The following is a 23,590-nucleotide window of genomic DNA, read 5'->3' as shown; positions in this document are numbered from 1 at the left end:
GATTTAACTTTACTTAAATATGTTTTTCATTTGTGCTGAATTGTTTTCTATTAAACCTATTTGAAATGTTGAGGAATATTGTGGCACCATTGACCTCTTGGTTTTATCAAATTCATTGTTAACATATAACCATGGGGATGCTAGAAAAAGCATTTCCCTTCACCCTATCTTTTACAGGTCACAAATTCATTACTTTCAATACAATACGGTATTCAATCTCAGCAGCTTCACAAGGGCTCACGGTGTTTACTTTGCCGAGAGCAATGAACAAAACACAACGTACAGTTGATAACCGAGAAGCCAATTAGAGGCAGTGGAGTGTGTCTTTCTCTTGATGAATGCTTTATATGTACAGTATCGAAGAGCAGATGATTGTTTTGCATATGTGTAGCAGAGAGTTGTCAGTTTATTTATTTTGGCCTCATAGAAATGTCTTGTAAGGACTCTGTAATGAGATATTATGTGAACTGAAAAATGTGTCTATGGAACATTCTGGAAGAAAACTTTTCCTGATGTGCGTAGTTCTGAGGAACTTACGTGCAGAGCACAAAAAGTACCCCTCTCGCAGACACATGCTTTAAAGCCTGATCAAACCCCTGCTTTGTGGATGGTGTCGAAATAGTTTGTATCACGGAGGCGTGTGGGGATTGTCGTGTTTTGAGTGAGTGTGTTGTTCATGCATATTCTGTTTGAATTTGCCATTCTCTAGACACAACGCTCTCACTGAATTCAGTGCAGGTGAGGTAAACGCAACCTCCATCAACTTCAATTCTCTGTTTGTTCCTGTCACAGAATAAGGTTAATGATTCACAAATGAAAGTATGCAATTTATTTTATTTGTTGGTTTATTTCTCGTTATTTTATATCCTCATGGTTTTTAAAAACTGAGTTTAGCTTTTTATTCTGAATTTAATAGTTTACGCAAAATTAAAAATTGAAAAGTGAAAGTGAAATGAAGGTGACCATGGGACTGCCAAAACACACACACACACACACAATGACAAAACAGCATCAGAAAAGTATTTCATCTGGGTCTTCCAAGTCTTCCAAAAACCATATTTCTTCAGTTCAATGGGCCAATTATATAGTGCTTTTTGGGCATTTATGAAACTCCTGAGCAACATGTACCTTTATTGGAATGTATGGAAAAGGGCAGCATGAACATTCCGCTAAACATTTCCTTTAGTTTTCCGCAGAAGAAAGAAAGTCTGGAACATCATGAAGACAAGCAAACAATGAAATCTTTTTTGTGTGAACTATTTTTGTCGGGTCTAGACTCCATGATATATTATTCTCTTTTTGTTTAAAACAGTACACAATGTCATTCAATGTAACTGTTATTAAAGAGTACTCAAGATAAAATTATGTATTACCAAGATTGCTCATTTCTGTCTTTCTTTCTGATATTTGACATTTTTCAACAGATCTGGAGGAGTTTAGAACCCAGAGGAGAAGTCCAGTGAGTGTCAGAGAGGGGCAAGGTGTGGTTCTTCTCTGTGGCCCTCCAGCGCATATGGGAGGTGAGGCATTTTATTGTCTATTTTCTGGCTGACTAATGAGTTTTTCAGTGGTCAATGGCAATCCTGAGAGAGAAACTAAAAGTTGGACATGGCAAATGAAATGACAAAATATATTACATGGCTCTTCGGAATAGCTGATTCTTATTTGTAAGTTGTGAGATATTTCAGCCTAAACCAGGGGCGATTCTAGGATTTCCATTTTAGCGGGGCTCAGCCTCCAATAAGGGTATGATTAAAAAAATATGATTTGACCATTAGGGTAGGGTTGTATACTACTAACCTTATTGCAATCCACTATTCCATTTTATTCCCTGTATTTCATATATGTACTGACTGAGCCATATACAACACTGTAAAAAAAATTTTTTTTGATGTGACCACTGACCAGTCACTACAAAATAGGGAATGTAGATTTTATTTTATTATTTTTATAATGAACACTTCCTGATTCATTCTTAGGACATTCATGTTTATCCTTTGACAAATCCACTTCTTCTTATGATATGTATGTGGACATTGGCAGACGATTAAATCAACATAACGGTTAAATGAATGCAATGAATCTTGGGAACACAGTGATATTGTGTGTGTGAGGCTGTCTACGTTCTATTCTCACCTTACTGAACATTTTTTTTTTAAACAATATGGTTGGTTATACATCAAGTCACAGCCTGAAAATTTAATTTCAAATAATTTAACTAACCAGCTAAAATTCATTAAGAATAACGACAAAACATGTATCAATGTAATTGTCTATTGGCGATATGATTAATCTGTTCTATATTTATTTATATTTATTAAAAATAACAACATGAATTATCAGTTTGCCAGTTCTATAAATCAACTACTTAAAAAAAAAAAAACATAAATCCTTTTACTCTTACTCTAGCATATGTATCATGATACACTAATGATTCATTATCACTTAATACAAACAAAATAACTCCACATGATGTTTCTCTGTCTGTGCCATTTAGTGCTTTCAGACAATGTGTGTCTTTATTCATTTCCGTGCATGGCTGCATAATGTAATGCCGAAATACACAATAATATGTTTTAAATCTTAAAAAGTAAATTAAAATAAATCATGATCGTTTTCTAAAGTATGTCTTCATGGGTATTAATTGCTTCATTTTTGTTGGATGAAAAAACTGCTATCACACTGTGATAAGGGCTGAAGGTGAACGCAGCGAAGATGTACAGTATTGATATTGGATGAGAAACCGAACCGTATATTGGTCCAGTAACATTATGCAAACTGCAATTACAAGAACTGCACTGATGCAGATGTAATATCATAGCAATCTATCAATAAATGCACACAGACCCTGTACTCTCTGACGTTCACAGAAGCTGAAGCTCCCCTAAAAAAGGCCTAGTGATGCCCCTAGCCTAAACTTCATTCTTTCTTGAATGACCGCTAAACTGCAACAGGCAACCCGTTTTCATCGTCTGTGTGCTACTGTTATACAGTTGTCATTCGGTTGTCTAATTATTTTCACACAATAAATAATTTCAAAACAAATAAATATGTCCATTCATTTATTTATTTAGCAAGTAGCCATGTAATAGCAGGATAATGAACATCCAGCCAGTAATTATTGCTAAATCTTATATAACCTTTCATGGTTATATAAGGTCTGGTGATAATAACTGCCTGACTGTACATTACCCTTCATGTCTATGATATGATGGATGAATTGCATTCCATAGTCTTTATTAGAGTGGCAAAGTAAAAATTAAGATCAATTACAATTCAGTATGTTTATTAATAATCTTATTCCTAAACTTAATGTTGCGCCTTATGAGAGTCGCATTCAAAGTTATCATATGTGCAGATGATACCTGTTCAGAGAGATTTTGCTCTAGGCAGTTTCTGCTGTTTGTTCCTATTAACCGCCTCTCAACCAGCAATTATGGTTCACTGTAATTAGCTTAAAGCATAAAGGCTTTTCAACCTCACTGCCCATATAACAGCATAAATACATATTACCTCCTTTTTGCACTGTTGTTAGTTCCCTTAAGTGGATTACTACAGAGCACAAGTTAAATGTTATGTGAACCAAACTTTTTGTATTTGCTCTTTGCTGTTAATTCAGTGAGTGGCCACACATAAGAAACCCTGAATTGACTGATTACTAGACCTTTTTTGTCATCACTTAGATTGTTGACACTTTCAGAACAGAACATGTTGAACTTGGAAAAAACAGGGCATTTTTAAAAAGGGCCACAGGAAAGGTTATTACATTGATGTGCATTGTGATTTTTTTCCCCCATACTAAGTCAATGGGGACCAGCAGTTCCTTTAAGTATAAAAGTGGTTTATTCTCAGCTGCTCTGTCATTTCTCATCAGTAAGGGTTGCCTGAGATGAGTAGTATAGCACAGCTGTGCTACATTAGTGTTGTTCTCGTCTGTCCCCTGCAGTCTTGATTACTGTTTTTAGTGTTGGGCTGACAAACACATCAGACCTTATTGCTTTAATGGAGCCAAACCTTTTAAAACTTACCGAAGGCTAAAATCACTTGTTTTTTTCTGGATCAATCAGAAAAAAAAGAAGAAAAAACAGGACTTATACCTGGATTCTATAAAGATCAGTTACTTTTTTACTTAAGCACTCAAGTTTTATTTTTCCTGTCTCTTTATTGGTTTAAAGATGCTCACACCTCATAACATAGACAGCCAGTGTTTTCCTGAGTTTCTTGTGTAAATGAATTACAAAGGTAGATTTGAGTTAAAAGACCATGCCATAACATGTATTATAATATATTAATACAGTTCTGATAAAAGTTAACTTTTGATTAACTGGATGGATGGATGAGTGGATGGATTGACGGACTGATTGACAGATGATGGATGAAAAATGGAAGGATAGATCTGAGTTAAAAGACCATGCAAGAACATGAAAAACTGTAATATATTATTACAGTTATGATAAAAGGTTCACTTTTGATTAACTGGATGGATGGATGGATGGATGGATGGATGAATGGAAAATTAGAGTGGCTATGCGTTCCATTTTTACCGGACACATCCTGGCCAGGATCCATATATGTAAGATGGATGAAAGATCCAATGGATGGGTAGATGTAAATTGGAAGGTTAGACTGATGGATGGATGGATGGATGGATGGATAGGGGGATGGACAGATACAACTTTTTGTTTGAATAATGTACTTCTAAGTATTGAACTTAACATTAACTACTGAGATTAATTAATCATTTAAAAGTTAATGTTAACTAAAGTAGTTAACAAGTATTAATAAATGAAACCTTATTGTAAAGAGTTACCAATTTATCACGTACAATGAAAGCCATGCTTAAGATTGTGTGATTGTTTATTCAAATCTGAAATGGAATAGTATTATTTTCACTTCAAAGTGCACTTCAAAGTGCAGTAGAGGCAAGTCTCATCTCTCGACTTTCCTGCAGAGTTGACCTTTTCCTGGATCTTCAATGAATACCCCTCATTCGTGAAGCAAGACACGCGGCGCTTCGTGTCACAGAAAACAGGCAACCTGTACATCGCTAAAGTAGAGCCGTCAGACGTGGGAAACTACACCTGTGTCGTGACTAACACTGTGACCCAAAGCAGAGTTCAGGGACCTCCCACGCCACTTGTACTCCGCAGTGATGGTGATGGTCTTACCATATGTATTCAGCTCATAAAAATGACTCATATGTTGTTTTTAAACATGTTTTAATAGGAAATAATCACCCTTTTTTGTGTTAAAGGCATTATGGGAGAATATGAGCCAAAAATTGAGATCCAGTTTCCAGAAGTTTTGGCTGTTGCCAAAGGGTTGACAGTCAAACTGGAGTGCTTTGCTTTGGGAAAGTAAATATTAAAGTTAATATTTTCTGTAATAGTCTGCTTACACAATATACTAAAAGCAGCTCACTGATACAGAAACTATGTTTCTTTTGCAGTTATTATTTAAAGAGAAATATAGCTCATTAAACAATCAACTTTACCTTTTGCTTACAGTCCAGTACCTGCTATCACTTGGAGAAGACCAGACGGAGTTCCTTTTCCCAGAAAAGTGGATGTAAACAAATCCAGTGGTGTGTTGGAGATCCCTTATTTCCAACAGGAAGACGCAGGGCCATTCGAATGCATGGCTGAGAACTCCAGAGGCAAAAACACAGTGAAGGGGCGACTCTCCTTCTATGGTAGGGCAGAAATGTTTCAAGGATAAAATAAATTTACTTTTCTTTTGAAGGAACAGTTTAGCCAGTTTGAAAATCTTCAAAACCTGTTTTTTTTTATTTGCATGTAATTAAAAAGAGATACTTGCTCAACTACTATTCAAGTATTTTTTTAGATTTTCAGTTTAGTAAAGTTTTAGTCATTTTGTTGTGTTTTTGACCTTTTTTAATCTATATAGTTCCTCTTCAATCACTTGACGCAGTGTCTCGTTCCTTCAAGGAACTAGGGTTAAATTCGTAACCTAGAGATGTTTTTATAGATTAAGTTTTAACTTAAAAATATAAGTTTTACATTTCAGTTTTATTTTGTGTGCTTTGTAATGAAGCTTATTTCTGCCACAGATAAAAAAACAACACTTAACAACAAAAAACTTTTTAATCTCACAATTCAGATTTTTTTCTCTCAAAATGTAATCTTTTCAGAATCAGAATTGTGATTTATACATTTCAAAAACATTTTTTAGAAGTGCAAGATGCAGGATGTGAATTTATTTTTTTCAATTCTGAGAAGAAAAGTGTATGAATTTTTTTATATATATATTTTATTACGTGGCGGACAAAAAGGGAACTCAGAATTGTTTGGGGGTAAAAGTCAGAATTGTGAGACAAAAAGTAGCAAGTACATTTTTTTCCAATGTTTTTGTACGTTTTACAAACGTAAAAAATATGTACAAATAAGAAAATAAATAAAAACATGAATACATAAAAATGGTACAAACACAATATATTACTTATATTATATATATATATATATACACACATACACACACACACACACTGTATATTCAATGATATAGAATGGTGAACACTTTTAGATTCTACACACTTTCCATAATCAGACACATACACAATCAATATGCTTTTAGGGATTGCTTATATATTTGAGTTTATCACTGATCAATGCTGTATGTTTAATTTATATCCCCATGATGTTTTATAACCGGTATGTCAGATTTTCATGAGTATCCCTGTATGTTGTAATTATTTGTCATTACAATTATTTGACAGGTGAAAATCTATAACCTCCCATGGATTTTACTGTCCATCTATCACTGCTGCTGGAGCTATAGAATAATCAATGTGGGTCACTCTTGTTTATAACATAATGGCCGAAGTCAAAACTTGGAGCTCCAGCAGTGTGACTGATACATATAAAGCATGCTATTTTGTCCACGTTTGCACTATATGATGTGATTTATTCTCCTTTCTCTCTCATTTTAAAAGACAAGTTAAGCCTTGGCAAGTCACACTGAATAAGTCACATTGAGTAATTTGTGCATGTTTGGGAAGGGTGTGTGATGTTCCTCAAAGCAGTATTCAAATGAAAGCAATATACCAAATACAGGCTAAAGATCCATCAAATCTGACCCTCATTTAACAAAAGCCATGTGCTCAGTGTGACTGCGGTTTACTAAATGTCTTTGTAAATTATTCATACAGTATTGTGCGTCTTCTCTCATTCTAATGCCATGTTGATTGATGAATAACTGGATTTGTTCCTTAATTGGCTCATAAACTACTTGGTTGGTTTACTGATTCCTACCAGTGGCTAATCAATAACCAACTCTAAGTGTGTCTGGGATTGTGGGAGCTGTTGAAAACTCATTTTTATCAGCAGCTCTTTGTGAGGTTATGATATCTCGCTGTGTGTGATTGTGTTTATTGATGGATCTCAGCGCCCCCTCATCTGGTGGAGAAGCCTCAGGACGTGCAGAAAGCCATTGATGAAGCTCTACTGTGGGAGTGTAAGGCGAGCGCCAAACCCAAACCTTCCTACAGGTGGCTGAAGAACGGAGAGCCGCTTGAGTCCTTTGAGGTGGGAGATGCAGTTTGCTTTATCTTTAGTGGAGCTGAAGAGCAAGTTAGCAGATTCGGGAAGCTTAGAAGGAAATCCCAACAGAACAGAATATATTTCTTAAAAAAATATATACTTAATTTCTGAATTTTTCTTCTCCCCGTTAAGTCTCATGCAAGGCATGCTGATAATTACAGTTTCAATTATTTCAACGTCACAAATAATTTTAGAGTTCTTGATTGGATCACGTAATCAAAAGCAAATAAATCAAGTTAAGCAGACAAACATAATATTGTTTAGATCAGTGGTTCCCAAACTGGGGTGCGCGCACCCCTAGTGGTGCGCAGACTGACCACCGGGGGTGCGCCAGAGAATGTTTGTAATGGCGGGGAAAAAGATGGTCTCTTTATTATTTTTACGTATTTAACTGAGGTAAACTTTACATGCGAAAGTTTTATTAAGAAATAAAATTTCACATTACAAGCTATAAATTACTCATGATTTAATTTCATTTTACAAGCACGTCTGTCACAATAGCTAACTGATAATTCGTTCATTTATTTTTTTCACTTACTACATTCATCAAAATGGACACCTGGTTAAAAACGGGCACTTTAAAGAACTCAAGGGACAGGAATGAGCCATCTACATCGGCCTCTTGTGTGGAGATGTGCACCGACCATGGCGCTGAATATATTGAAAAACCCGATCAAACAGACTCAGATGATAATGAACGAAGTGAAGAGGCGGGAACAGAGAAACCTAACAGAGATGTATTTGTCAAGAGAAATAGGCCTGCATGCCAAAGGGAGAAAATGTCAAGTAAGAAACGCAAATACAGTGACAGTTACATTGCTTTCGGGTTTACATGGATTGGTGATGCAGAAAGTCCGAACCCGCAATGTGTAGTCTGTGGTGAAGTTTTAGCTAATAGCAGTCTCAAGCCCTCATATATGGTCCGGCACTTACAAACAAGACATAGTCAATTACAAGACATGCCTGCAAGTTTTTTCCAAGGAAAATTGGCAGAACTGCAGAAGAAGAAAAAAATTATCCACTCCCATTCAGGCTTAGGGACTTCCAAAAATGCACAGAAAGCTTCATATCTGGCGAGCTACCACATAGCTAAAAAAGGTATGCCCCACACAATTGGAGAAAATCTCTGCTTACCTGTTGCCAAAGACATGGTAAACTGTATGCTCGGGGAGAAAGCAGCAAAGACGCTGGACAAAATCCCTCTCTCTGACAATACTGTTTCTCGTCGCATTGATTCGATATCTACTGACATCTTCAACCAGCTAATAAGCAGAATAAAAAACAGTGAATTCTTCTCACTTCAAATCGATGAGTCTACTGACGTAGCGAATCTAGCTAATCTTCTTGTGTATGTCCGTTATTTATTTGAAAACACAGTTCATGAAGATTTTTTGTTTTGCCGTCCCCTTGTCACACATTCAACAGGGGAAGATATTTTTAATTTGATGGATAGCTTTTTCCGAGTACACGAAGTTGACTGGGCGCGCTGCGTTGGAATTTGTACAGACGGTGCGAAAGCAATGACGGGGAGGCACAAAGGAGCAGTGGCTCTCATCCGAAAAAATTGCACCAGCAGTTTCCTGGGTCCACTGCAGCATCCACCGGGAAGCCCTAGCGACGAAAAACATGCCAGGTGAACTTTTGACTGTACTTCATGACGTCGTGAAAATTGTCAACTTCATCAAGGCTTGTCCGTTAAATTCGCGTATTTTTCGCACTATATGCAACGAAATGGGCAGCGAGCATGAAACACTTCTACTGCACACAGAAGTTCGCTGGTTATCGCGTGGAAAGGTTTTAGCAAGGATTTTTGAGCTCAGATGTGAAGTTGAGGAATTTTTTGTTCACAACCCGTTTTACTTGTCTTCATGCTTGCAAGACGACATCTGGCTTCAGAGGCTGGCATACCTGGCAGACATATTTTCTACTCTAAATGAACTTAATTTAAGTCTGCAGGGTCTTAGTACCACCGTTTTCAACACCCAGGACAAAGTTGAAGCACTTATTAAAAAGCTTGTTTTCTGGGCCAACTGGATAAATACAAACTCCACCGAGTGCTTTCCTCTTTTATCTGAAATTTTTCAATCCCGGGAATCTGTGCTAAGTGATTGTGTCAAAGGCCTCATAATTGAACATCTCAACCAGCTATATTTAAAATCACAATAATATCGTATTATGACACAAAAGTATTGTGATAATATCGTACCATGAGGCCTCTGGTGATTCCCACCCCTAATAATTAGTATATTTTCTTTGGACACAAGCCAAAATGTTACACAATATAGGTCAATATAGAACTTAAAAAAGAAAAAAAAACTTTTTACAACTTTATTTCACCATAAAAAAAGGCGAAGTACAATTTTCACTTTAGGTAACACTGAAAACAGTAATTATATATTTAATTTAGTTTACGGTAAATAAAGACAGGTATATTTTGAAAGACCTTAATGTTTACTGTTATATATTTTCTGCTAAATACTACTATTGCAGACTTATTTAAAGTAAATAATAATAATAATATAACAACAATAACAGCACTTCATCAACCTGACTGTTGAGGTACATTACGGCAACATCATATGTTTACAACAATTCTAAATACAAGACATGAATAAAAATAAAAAGTGACATTCTATTTCTTTTCTCAGGATTATGTTGTGATTCTGCATGTGTATTTCCAGAGCTCTGGTTTAGGTTTGTCTCAGAGCAGCTCTGTGCTGTGTTAGTGTCAGGGGCGGACTAGCCATCTGGAGGTTCTGGAGAAGTCCATCCGACAGCCGTTGGCCTGGCTGGTTCATCATCAAAGAAAAAAGTGTCAGATTAAGTGACATTGACAGCCAGCAAAAGCGGTGCTAATGTAATCTATTTTTGCTTATGAGAAACCGAAACTGACGTGAAGGAGAGTGGGCTGATGGCAAGCAAAAGACATGAAGATAATGGCGGTTGGAAGAAGCTAAAAGGAAAAAATAAGCAAACAAATAGACCAGGTTACCTCTTACTATACAGAGCATGAAGCCTATAGCAATATAGTAAAATCCCAGGTCCGATTATCCACTGCTATTTATCATTCCACATCATCTGGCATGAATATCCATTAATTCATAAAGAGACAGCAGTGATTCTGGGTTACATTTGAGAGCCATTGAGTTAGAAAATAGAGTAAATGAAGTAGCCTAAGGTGATTCGTCTGATTAACATGACACATACAGAGAAAGAGACAGAGAGACACATGAATACTCAAATAGAAGACTTCTGTTGTTTTGGGTTTCTAGATTCCAGGTTTATATTTGTCATTGTGTTTTGCATTCTGCTCTTTTTATGTAGATTTCAAGTATTTTAGTTAATAAAATTATATATTTATTTAAATCCTCTGTTTTTAAAAAAAGGAAACCATAAATTTGTAATGGTTTTTACTGGTTGTAATGAAAATGATTGGAGTAAAGTATTGGTTTTAATGAAAACTGTAATGGCGCCTGTTGGGCTCTACTGGTAATTAGTCACCTTCCATTGGTGGCTTTTGTTAAAGCCACTAAATCATAATATAATGTATAGTGTCCCAAAACTAACTACAGGAAACCATTATTTTAAATTTTTTAAGGGTTAAGTTGATGGTTTGTAATGGTATTTGTAGTGGAAATCATTCACATTTCTGTGATGGTTCTATTGTTTTTTGTCAGCAGAGTCAACATGGGTTTTGTGATGTTATTTGCCATAAATACAATAGTGTTAATTTGCTCAATAATGTGAGATATTAGCGACTGTTTGTAGTTGTGGTGGGCCAATCTGGGAGAAAAGCCAGTGTTGTTTTTTACTCCCAGTCCGTCCCTGGTGTCATGTATAACAGCGCTTGTTTCATCACTCCGAGAGATAGTGAACACAATCTCAGCGTGTGAGGCTGCACTCTTAATGAGCTGAGGTGTTACCATTTTGTAAATGTCACCATTGGCTACCTCAGCATTTGATCAATCTCCAGACCAAAGGTCATCCATGTAGTCAGAGGGCGAGAAGAAGAGTGTCGTTTGTTATTTGATGAAGCTCCATATATCATCACTGTTAGGGAGTAACCTTAAGCAGTAGAGCTTAGTAATTTAATAATAGTTTTCAGTATTTCTATTTTTCAAAATACAGTAATACGTTAATTTTTCTCAGTGGTGTAGAATGACAGAATTATGTCACATTGTGTTCCACATAAGTGAGCTGCAGCAGAAATCAAATATGCCCTTCTAGGTTTAAATATCTGTCCCTAAAGCAGCACTGAGAAGCCTGATTCATTGTAGTAAAACAGTTTGTGAAAATGAAATGAAATCTGGTCAGAGAGGTGACCAAGAGGCCTACAGCAACTCTGAAGCAGCTGAAGGAATTTATGAAAAAGATGGCCATTGTGTGCATGTGACAACAATATATTTTTATGTATTTATTTATTTTTGGTATGGGAGGGTTGCAAGAAAAAAAGCAACTCTTCAAGAAAGGCCATATGCATCACCAAAACACCTTGCTTTGCCAAAACACATTGAAGATTTTGAGGCAGATGAGATTAAAATTGAAAAAATTGTCAGGCAGAAATCGAATCCAGGTCACCATCCAAATAACAGCATTCCTCCAGTAAAGCATGGAGGTGGTTATGTACTGTTATGGGGTGTTTCTCTGCAGGAGGGACTGGAGCTCTTGTTAGGATAGAAGGAGAAAGATTTAGCAAATTCTATGCCGTTTTAGTATTAGCATTTTACTAGGAGTAAAATGTTATGTATACTGTATGTAAAATTAATTATTAATTGAACCCACATTTAAATCATTAACTGCTTTAGAATGCATGCAGTTAACATAATCATTGAAAAAATTGCTGTTAGCCTACAGTATGAATAAAAACATAAAATTACATAAACAGTAAGTAACTGTACATGGCAAATTAAGGTATATCTGTATACAAAGCATACATTTTTATTCAGATTTCAGAATGAGTACTTTGTCATTTGTTACACATATGTTGAGCGTTCGAGGTTTATAATATTCATCTGATATTCACTACTGTAATGTATATGAATGTAGCCTAACTTTTTAATATGCAGGGCAAATTCGCCACATTAAGCAAATAACCGCTTTCATACAAAGGACATTTCATTGTAAGAATGTAACAGGGATACTTCAGATATTAAAACACTGACTTGTTAGGTAATGTTTTAGCATACAAATTTTATGATTTCATATCAATTCAATATAATTTATGGGAAAACCAATATGGCAGTGCGGTGGCTTCACTTTTATGACGTCATGAGTAATCCCGTTCTCTATTATAGATCAGGGGGGTTAGCAGAATTGCCGTTGAGTGAAATAACTTGTCTTAAAGGCACTTTAGTTGTTCTGGGCATGAGGCCAAATAGACATTTCAGACAAAATATAGGCAGGTATTATATTTTCAAGTTTCGCTCCACCAACAAAATAGTTCAGTCACAATAGTGCAAAAGACAGAAGTGAAAGTGTATGTATCAAACTGACAAAGTGACACAAACAGTGAAATGTTCAGTACTACTATACGAAATATCATCAATGTCATTCTTATTCAATCACATGAGTACACTAACGGTTGTATAATCTATATTTATTTGATGTACTTTTAAATGATCTATTTAAAAGATTAAAGCTCTCCTACGTTTTGTTTAGATTTTCTTCCTGGTCCACACCAAATATTCATCTGCTTGTGTAAATGTTTACCTCAGCAACAATATCACACATGTCAAGCCAATACCCATAATGGCGGGGCAATCTTTGCGATGTCTATTCAGGTGGGCAACTTAATCAGTCTGGTGCAGCACAGCCCACTCAAACGGCGCTCTCCCGTCGAGGGGGAAAGTGCTGATTTCAGTAGAATGTCACCCCTAATTAATTACCCCCATAAAGCTGATGTATGCCACCATTTGTCTTTGCTGCTAGTGGCTGTCCTGATTTCTCTAGTGTACCCCAGTCAACACGGCACACATGAAGCGGTCTGGTAATGATATCAGTTAGACTGTGATGCTCCATGTCAGGGCGGGTCATGTGGCCAGAGGGTTACACCGTTTTCCTGCTGTATTGGAACAATGAAATTCAAGTGGCATAAAGCTAATGCCACCAGACTCTGAAGAGCCCGCATACAGAGAGCGGGTGCAGATATCTGACCCCTTTAAATCTCATGTTCATTCAACCTGAATGCACCATTCAAATTTTTCACACTCAAGTGAGTGCAATGGCAGCATAACAGGGGCTTTACGAGTAAGTGTTTGGCCAGGATAAAAAAAAAAAGAATTATAGACCGCCCATCAGCAGCAATCCACTGCTACTGTGGGATTAGATTCATCCTCCGTTCTGCTCCCTTCACATCTGTCATTTTATTATTTTATAGCAGGCACTTTCCGTGAATATGGTAGGCCTAATACTTTAGCGGTGTCCCATTGCTTTCACAAATCCCATGTTCTGTTTTTGTGATAGTTTTATCTCAAATAAAATATAACCTAACGTTATCTAACAGGTAGCACTGAGAAGTATGCATATTTTTTGTAAATCACTTTGTATGGATGGTTCATTTCCATTTGAGTGAGTTATCACTCTTGCCAGAAATCCATGCAATTCATCATAGTTTTGTTGTTGTTATTGTTTTATTTTCTTATGTTTTAGTTCTGGGGAATTTAAGTTAACGAAGCAAATCTTAAGATACCATAGCTGTCAAATTTTATTGTTCATTTAATTATTGAAACAATCTTGAAAAATGGTTTTAGAGATTTCTGTTTTTGCCACTAGCAATAAATGTAAATTCTATGTCATTTTAACACATGAAATGTGTGTGACAACTGTTCATAATGATGATGACATAATATAATTAATATAAAGCTGCGCTCAAGGGCACATATAAAGCAAAAGTAACTTTGAATGTGTCTGGAAAAAATATCATGGAGACATTTTTATAATTTAGTCAGTGTCTGCTGTAAAGATACTGACTCGCCATCTCCACATGGACGTGCCTTTAGAGCAATGCTTTCATACGGATTACATAATCAGAGAGTATTTGTTTTTGATTTGAATTGGTTTTGAATTGATTTCTCATATATGTGAGACAAGAAGCCTGTAAACTGAGATTCATTCCTCTTGGTGAAGCGCTCTAGTTCACGGAGACTGAGATGGCAGAAAGTGCACTCCATTTGTTTTCTTTTTGTGATAGCTAAGCCCAAGCCTCTTTTTTATCAGCTAGAGTTTAATCGACAATTAAGAGGGCAGCCCTTCTTTTTTCATTGACTCTTTGTTGAAAAAGACCAGAAAAAAAGTCTTATTCATCGAAAGTTTCAGTAGCTTTCTCATTTCCACTGATCAAAGCTATCAAAACAGTATGAGTATGATTTTGCTATTTTTTGGACAAGTTGCATATTTAATGCTTAAATATGTGTAACCCTTATGCAAGGACAGAAAAGAGGAATACATTACATTACATGGATTTGACATGGTTTTCTATGGAGAATGTGTTTAATATGTAAAATAATACTGTGGGATTGTTGTTATGTTTCCAGGACAGAATCCAGGTGGTAAACGGGGCGTTATCCATCAGCAGTCTGACCCTGTCAGATACTGGGATGTACCAGTGTATCGCTGAGAACCGGCACGGCCGAGTGTTTGCCAACGCTGAACTCAGAGTCATTGGTAAGGAATCCTTCAATTCACAGTTACTAAAGATAAGGTTAGGGTTAGGGTGCAGTTATAAGATGCAGTTCATGTTTACAAATTCGTCTAAGATATGAATTCTTTTGTGTTTTGGTGCAGCAGTGCTATTTAGCAGCACTTAGCTTTTGTTTTCCTCATAAGCTCATTCTAACCACATTGTCAGCAAACGCTAGCACTCATCAGTCTTACTACACCCATTTACGCTGCATTTAAAAACAGTTGACCTGCTATTATGAGGAGGAGAATAACTTTCGACGGGATCAGTGATCAAACCCATCTCGCGCTGAAGATTAAAGGAGTTGACGTTCAAGGCCATTTTATCATGCGACAGATGAGAAAAGTGCTCTGTTCCCCAGTCCTGTCATTTGTCAGCACAATGGGTGCTTTGATGCTGTCAGTGCTGAGTGCAGATGGATGCCAAACAGGCAGGGAAGTCTAGTATGCTGAAATTGCTGCCTGGGGGAGATGTGAGGTAGACAGTCTTCGCACTTAAGAGCCTTTAGATTTGTGCTGGCTGGCTTGACTCGGTTTGACTTAGTTTTGTGCGGGGGATAGCATGAGCTCTTGAGTGTGCTCTTAAGTGAGGATATCGCATTAAAAACATCCTCCTCGCATGCCTCTGGAAAACGACACAGTGAAGTGATTTAGCGAAGAGGGGACCAGATAAATATGTAGCAGGTTGACAGGTTGTGTGGAAGAAAATGGATTTAACACTGATTGTTCAGTCTTATCCATTAATTTATTAAAATTCATTTCATATGATAATATTTGAATTTTTTTATACAGCATCTTGGGGTCTTTTTTTTCGCTCAAAAGTGACAGTAAAGACATACATTGTTACAAAACAATTCTATTTAAAATTTCTATGAATAAAAGAATCCTGAAAGTGTATTTAATCATAGTTAACACACACAAAAAAAAAAAAAAAAAAAAAAAAAAAAAAAAAAATATATATATATATATATATATATATATATATATATATATATATATATATATATATATATATATATATATATAATCAGCCCAACTATTCTCAACATTGCTAATAATAAGAAATATTTCAAATGATCGTATTAGAATGATTTCTGAAGGATCATGTGACACTGAAGATTGTGGAGTAATGATGCTGACATGAATAATGCATCACATGAATAAACTACATTTTAAAATATATTCAAATAGAAATCATAATCTCATAACATGCACATAATCTCACAATATTAATGTTGGAATTGTATTTCTGATCAAATGCATGCAGCCTAGGTGAGCGTAAGATACTTTTTTTCTAAAACATTAACTAATTAACTAATTTTTGGAATGGTATTGTATATGAAAAATGCAATTCATACATCAGTTACTTGAATAAGCCTCTTCAAAGAAGAACGTTTTACTTTTCTGAATTAAAATGTTATGTTATTTGGGGCATGAAAGCTCAAATGTCAAATGTGAATGCAAATGTCCTGATGTTAGAAGGACAGAGTTTTTGATAAGTAAATCTTATTAAATCATTAGCTGTAATCTTTTATTTATGTTTTATTGTTTACATTTACATTTGTATTTATTCCACATTTTGTATTATATGCCTATTGTGTAGAAAGCATAAAATGATTTGTAAAATGTCCTTTTTCTTCAAAACAATTGACACTTTTTGATACACTGCTTTCTAAAGCAATGACATTTGTTTGTGTTTTAAGGACTTCTCAGATACTTTTAAGAGTCAGTCGGTCTATTCTTCTGTCAGTTTTGTAAGATGCTTGTTTTTCTCTTCACATCAGCAGTGGCACCTGATTTCTCCAACAGTGTGCTAAAGGCACAGACACTGGCTCGGCAGGGTGGAGATGTTTTGATTGAGTGCAGGCCCCGTATGTCCCCGCGCGGGATGATCTCCTGGAGGAAGGGCAAAGAAGCCCTGCGAGAGAGCCACAGGTATTTTTACCAACCCATTTCCCTTTGTCTGCCAAGAACCTGTTTGTTATACAGACAGAGCAATATGGTTCAGGTCAGGCAGAGGGTTTTTACTGATCAAAGCCCTGATTATTCACATCAAAACGTCTCAACAACAACAGCCGCTGCATTTGCATTTACTGGATCTAGAAAAATAAAAACTCTTCCAGGTCACAGAATAGCATCAGCAGCACTTGAACAATCAGCCAATCACTGATTACTGAATCTGTAGTTCCATAAACGATTTTTATTTTGTAATAATGTAAAATCTAGCATTGTAAAAGTTTTTCTTTTGTTGACTAGCACATTCATTTTCATATTTATGTATACAGTACATTTAGGTGGTTGGTTTAAATGTGTTTGATACAAAATGATCAAATCACAAATAGATTAATGTATTTTACAGAAAATAAGTATATAAGCATTCAAATTTATTTATTTATTTTAAAATATTCTGTCCACTACTGTGTTTAGGCTCATAATATAAATCAGTCATCCAAGATGTTCATGTCTTTCTGTCTTCAGTCACAAAGAAATGTAGGTATTTGAAGAAAACACTTCATGATTTTTTTCCATATAATGGACTTTAATGGTGGCCAATGGGCTGAAGGTCAATATTGCAGTTTCAGTGCAGCTTTAAAGGGCTCTACATGATCCCATCTGTGGAATAAGGGTCTTATCTAGCGTCATTTTTTTAAAATAAATAAAATTATATGCTTTTTACCACAAATGCACATCTTGGACGAGCTCATTGAAAAGCTCAGGGATGAAGTAGGTCGAAGTAATCTAATCCTTTAAGTCATTATCCTATAATAAATTTAATAAAATAACAGAAATAATGTTGATCTCTCACTACAAAGATCATAATTTTAGAACGGACATTATTCGTTTATAATACTCAATTTTACTTTTAAGGTTGCATGTTGAAAAATTCTTAAAATTGTCTTAAAATTCTGAATAACAATTATTATTTAAAATGTAGAAACTGCATCTTTATTTTAAATATTCTTAGAAATATTTTCGTCAGTCATGTATGTATGAATTTATATATACTGTATAAACAAAAGACTAGAATTAGATAGATTTTTTTAAAGAAATGAACACTGTTATCTAGCAATGATGAAATAGATCAAAAATGACAATAAATAAAATACATGTTTCAAATAAACATTGTTCTTTTAAACTTTCTGTTCATCAAAGAATCAAAAGACAGTAACTGTTATGGTGCTAACAATTCTGCTTTGCCATTACAGGAATAAATTACATTTTATACAACAGTATATTCAAATAGAAAATAGTTAATTTCAATTCTAAGAATATTTTTATTTAACATTATTGCAGTTATTTACTGTACTTATAATCAAATAAATGAAGCATTGGTGATCATAAGAAACTTCTTTATAAAACAACAAAACAATCTTACAACCCCAAACTTTTGATTGATATTATATTAAGCAGACCATCATATATAGTTCTGGATATACCATCTGAATGATTAAAATGGCTTAAAGGTCACCTCCCCTGACATGGACAGCATCCATCGGAGAATTAAGTATGACTTAGTACAGAATAAGAAAGAAAATTAACATCAAAGAAATCCAGTCACATTAGATTTAAGGATTATGCATAAAAATGCATTCAGATTGACTATAATTAATATTTGCATATAGAATTTCTAGCTTGTCTAAATTCAGCAAGCATCTAAGTGATTCAAAATCAGGTCTGTTTGTAAGCCTGAACCTGAAGACAGCTCTTAACCAGCCTCCAGACCAAGGACTCATGTTTGAATAGGTTTTTATAGTGCATATAAGGCAGTGCATCACAGATTTCTCATTAGCTTACACTTTAGATAAATCCATGGAGGAATTAAGCAGAATGGCACTGTGCCTCTAAGGAGAGAGTACCACTGAACTCTCCAGTCTGAAGCTGCTGTAAGAAAATCATTAGTAGCCATCACTGTCTATCAACCTTGTGCTAACATCCACCCACAACCTCGAGCTGGAGGTTTGGAGAGGGAGAGGGTCTCTCATTAAACACTGCTGCACTGCTGGGAATGTGTTTATGAGAGCCAGAGAAGAAGAAAACCAAAGACCAGCTTTTCAGACTTCTATAATGATCATGTGGGAAGGGAAAAAAGGTTGCTTTCACTTCTTTATGTCCAATTTTGCATTAACAATGTAGTGCTTGTTGGAAATGTGTTGACTGTACTATGCGAATAAAGTTTCCAGCTTTTCCATGTTTGTGCACAAATAAGTAAAAGTTGCACAGATGTATTCATGCATAATTATACAGCTGACAGATTTTGTAAAATGTGTTCAAGACATAGGGAAGTTGCTGGTAACGTATTACAATAGAGACAATCAACAACAATTATTACCGCATTTTATAAATGTTCATTCATAATTCATAACACGAAAAGGTATTATTTATTGTTATTTCATGTAAGCTATCGCATATTGCAAATGGTGATAGAATTTATACCGTATTTTCCGGACTATAAGTCGCACTTTTTTCATAGTTTGGCTGGTCCTGCGACTTATTTTTTTAGGTGCAACTTATTTATCAAAATTAATTTGACATGAACCAAGAGAAATGAACCGAGAGAAGTGAACCAAGAGAAAACATTACCGTCTCCAGCCGAGAGAGGGCGCTCTATGCTGCTCAGTGCTCCTGTGCTGCTACACTGAAAACATAGAGCGCCCTCTCGCGGCTGTAGACGGTAATGTTTTCTCTTGGTGCTTGGGTCTAAATAAATGCGACTTATAGTCCAGTTCGACTTATATGTTTTTTTTTTCCTCATCATGACGTATTTTTCGACTGATGCGACTTATACTCAGGTGCGACTTATAGTCCGAAAAATACGGTAGAAGCTTAATGTAATGTGTTACAAAAATAGCTTGACCAGCTCAGTTTTCCTCCCTGTGTCAAGTATTTGCTTTAAATGTTGGGCATAGCATTCAATATTTTTTTCCAGAAGAGTTAGAATGTAAATCCCCTAAAAATATATATGTAAAAATAAAAAAGTATTGGCAAATGTATGCTAACAGAAGTAAACGAAAATCCACAAAACTCAACTCAACGCACTAGGCAAAGTGAGTTATACTGAATGTGTTCTCTTTGACTTATTCCCCCACTCACTATCATCCACCCGATGGAAGTGTAGTTTTGGCCTCAGCTAGAGTAGAACCATTGACGATAATTCCACAAGACTTGAGGATGACATGCCTGCTGAAAGCTCTCATATCAGCATCCCTTCATTTCTTAAAATCCCACTTACTAAATTCTTGCAAACATTGGCATATCTATAAAAAAAGGGCTGTTTGCCTTGGTGGTGGGAGCAGATCTTTTTCTCTTCTCAGTTCTGTGATGAAGACCACTGCATACTGAAAGGTCACGGTGTAAATGAAGCACATCCTGCGCACTGCTCTTCAACGTTTTTCATTGCTGGGGCCCCTGCACTACAATTAATAAAAGCAGCATGCGACTAATTTCCTCTTTTTCTTCTGCACTTGTAGTGGAACATGAAAATGTAGTTTTTTTGTTTAAGCTTAAAATGTAATTTCAGACACAAAACGCTGGTTAAGTGATTTTAAACCATCTGTATTACTTAAAACAGCATGTGTAATTGAAAATTGTTTCTTAAGTCTATAAAAAGTGCAACTTTAAAAGTGTAAAACATTAACCTTGAATTGTTGCTTCACCTAATTTACCCCATGCCATCAAAATCTCTCTCCAAAATCTCAAAGCAGGTATTTTCTTTCTTCTTCTCCCTCAAACTCTCAGTTTTATTATTCTTTTATGGTGCTTTCTGTCATTTTGGAGCTTGACAGTTCCAGTTCCCGTTTATTTTACAAGACAAAGAAAATCAGCTTTTGTGTTTCACAGAATAAAGAAAGCCTTACGGGTTTAGAAGACAAGAAGGTGATTAAATAATGACAGAACATTTTATTTTCAGATGAACTGTTGAAAACCAGAAACCATGGCCAAAATGTTGTTGTTTTGTGATGTGGAAAGTCTTCCTAGGAATAGTTGCAGAAGACTACTACTTTTAAAAAAAAGGATAAAAAGAAAACTTTAAATAGAGAGCTTATATCATCTATTGAAAGTGAATATATAAGAGCTGGTTTAACAGCAAGGAAAAGTTCAAAGAAGGGTTTCATTTCTGTGTGTTTGGCTTTTAAATGTTTTATTTTCACATGTATATAAAAGACACCAAATATGCAATAATCTGAAATACAATAATGAAAAACAGTGTTTAACTGTAGATTATGGTATCATATAAAAATGTGATCTGATTTTGTTCTTTATAATTGCTTATTGATGTCTTATTATTTTAGTCCCTTTGCCTATCGATCTCTGTGGCCAGACTGAGGTTCATTGATCTTCAGTGTAATGTAATAACTCGTTTTCAAGCTTGTTTATCTGGATGAATGGTGTTGCAAGGCTTTCATCATTTCACTTTGTTGTCTAGAGTCTCCGTTCTGGATAATGGCAGTCTCCGGATATCCAATATCTCCAAACTAGACGCAGGTCTTTACACCTGTGTCGCCAGAAACCAGTTCGGAGTGGCCAGCAGTGCAGGCACACTAGTGGTGAAAGGTATGCTGGGACATTTTTGTATTTAGTACATGAATTATACTCTTGGACACTTCTGTACATGCATGCATGTAACATGATGATGAAAATATTTTTCATTTATAATCACTAAATGCGTTAAATATATTAATAAAATTAGATTTGTAAAGAAAATTCTACTTCTGTCTAGTCGATGATAAATAAAATTAATCAAAAGTGATAGTAAAGACATTTATAATGTTACAAAACAGAATTGATAAGAATATGAAATGTTACATTCTAATGATTTTGAAGCATAATGTGACACTAAAGACTGTAATGATACTGAAAATTAAGCTTAAATCACAGGAATGAATTTCATTTTTGATATGTATTCAAATAGAAAAGTTGTTTAAAGAAAATTTCTCAATATTCCTGTCTTTACTGTGTTTTTGATCAATGAAATTCAGCCTTGGTGAGACAAAAAGAAAAGTACAGATCACAAATGTTTTAAAAATGTGTCCTGTATATAACATAATGTGTTGCAAAACAATATTTTGTATGATATAAATAACTATTTACTATCAACCTACAGTCTTTGCCAGTGTAAGAGTAAAGCACAAGCTCCTTATCTCCACACTGTCTAGAATAACTGTGCTTGTGGTTCATGGAGAATTTATTGATTTCCTAAGCATTAGCGATGCATGATATGTGTGGAAATAACCATGCTGTGTTTCATCAGGGCTTAAATTAATCTAAAACAACCTTTTTTGCAACTCTGTGAATTCTTCACCTGTTTGACAAGGCGACATGGACAATACCAGCGCTCTGTTACAACAGATGGTCCTTAGATAGTTCGGTGGTCCTTGTTTTTAAAACTGGTTTCTATAGAAACTCTCTGGTTTCTTCTCCTGTTCTCATTTTCACATGAAAGCCTGGATCCTGAATACATGTTCATTTGACATGTTCATTTGCATACAGTTTAAATAAAATTGCTCCAGCAAAACTGACGTGTTTGCTGTATTAAAGAGACATCTCTGCAAGAAGTGCGTGATAAAGCATGAATAATTCAGCACAGGGGAATCCAGAGATTACTAATCAGTAATGATTCATCCCGTAAATTAAAGCTGAACCAGCTGTTTAATTAATATGAAATATAGCAAGGGTTTTTTTTTTTCATCTTGACCCTCTTCTCTGACACCCCCTATTTCAACCTCATCTAAGGAATATCAAATAGATGTGATTATTTTGCAATTATTTTATTGTGTCGTTTTTATTTATTTATTTTTGTCAAGAAACAACGAAAAAGAGGTGGCTGATAATTACATTATATTTTGATAGATAGATAGATAGATAGATAGATAGATAGATAGATAGATAGATAGATAGATAGATAGATAGATAGATAGATAGATAGATAGATAGATAGATAGATAGATAGATAGATAGATAGATGTTTTACGTGCTTACTGACTCGTTGAAATGAAGACATTTTGAAAGGATTGAATATAACGGAGATTTTTAGGAGAAATAGAGAATTTATTTCTGCAAGACTTGTTTCAGATGAAAATCTAACAGCATATTGACATCTAGTGGTGATAGAAGTGTAATGCTCAAACCACTCATGCCTCAGCTCAAATGTAATATTGTTAATAATAATATAATACAATGTTCTGTGTAGGGCCTTTAACAAATGTTTTCTTAAAGAATAAAAAAAATACAAGAAAAACTACAATGACTGCTAGGAATATTAACTTAATTATTAAATAATCACATATAGAACAGATAATCAAGTAAAAGCAATCTCGTTCAGCCAAATACTGTGGAGCCAAATAATGCAAAGCCTT

The 23,590-nt window shown here is 35.2% G+C and overlaps 1 protein-coding gene across 1 annotated transcript in view; it reads left to right on the top strand.

The window, feature by feature from the left end:
• The window catches only part of LOC127944359 (contactin-4-like), a 48,915-nt gene that overhangs the window by 18,176 nt on the left and 7,149 nt on the right, over positions 1-23,590 (top strand). The window contains exons 4-11 of the mRNA XM_052540236.1: positions 1,425-1,520; positions 4,952-5,155; positions 5,255-5,357; positions 5,508-5,692; positions 7,405-7,544; positions 15,092-15,221; positions 17,021-17,171; positions 21,661-21,788. Of these exons, the coding sequence (XP_052396196.1) occupies positions 1,425-1,520; positions 4,952-5,155; positions 5,255-5,357; positions 5,508-5,692; positions 7,405-7,544; positions 15,092-15,221; positions 17,021-17,171; positions 21,661-21,788 (1,137 nt within the window). The remainder of the gene's footprint in view (positions 1-1,424; positions 1,521-4,951; positions 5,156-5,254; positions 5,358-5,507; positions 5,693-7,404; positions 7,545-15,091; positions 15,222-17,020; positions 17,172-21,660; positions 21,789-23,590) is intronic.

Source organism: Carassius gibelio, chromosome A23, assembly GCF_023724105.1.
Source record: "Carassius gibelio isolate Cgi1373 ecotype wild population from Czech Republic chromosome A23, carGib1.2-hapl.c, whole genome shotgun sequence".
Lineage (NCBI taxonomy): Eukaryota > Metazoa > Chordata > Actinopteri > Cypriniformes > Cyprinidae > Carassius > Carassius gibelio.
This window is presented reverse-complemented; position numbering and strand designations above follow the sequence as displayed.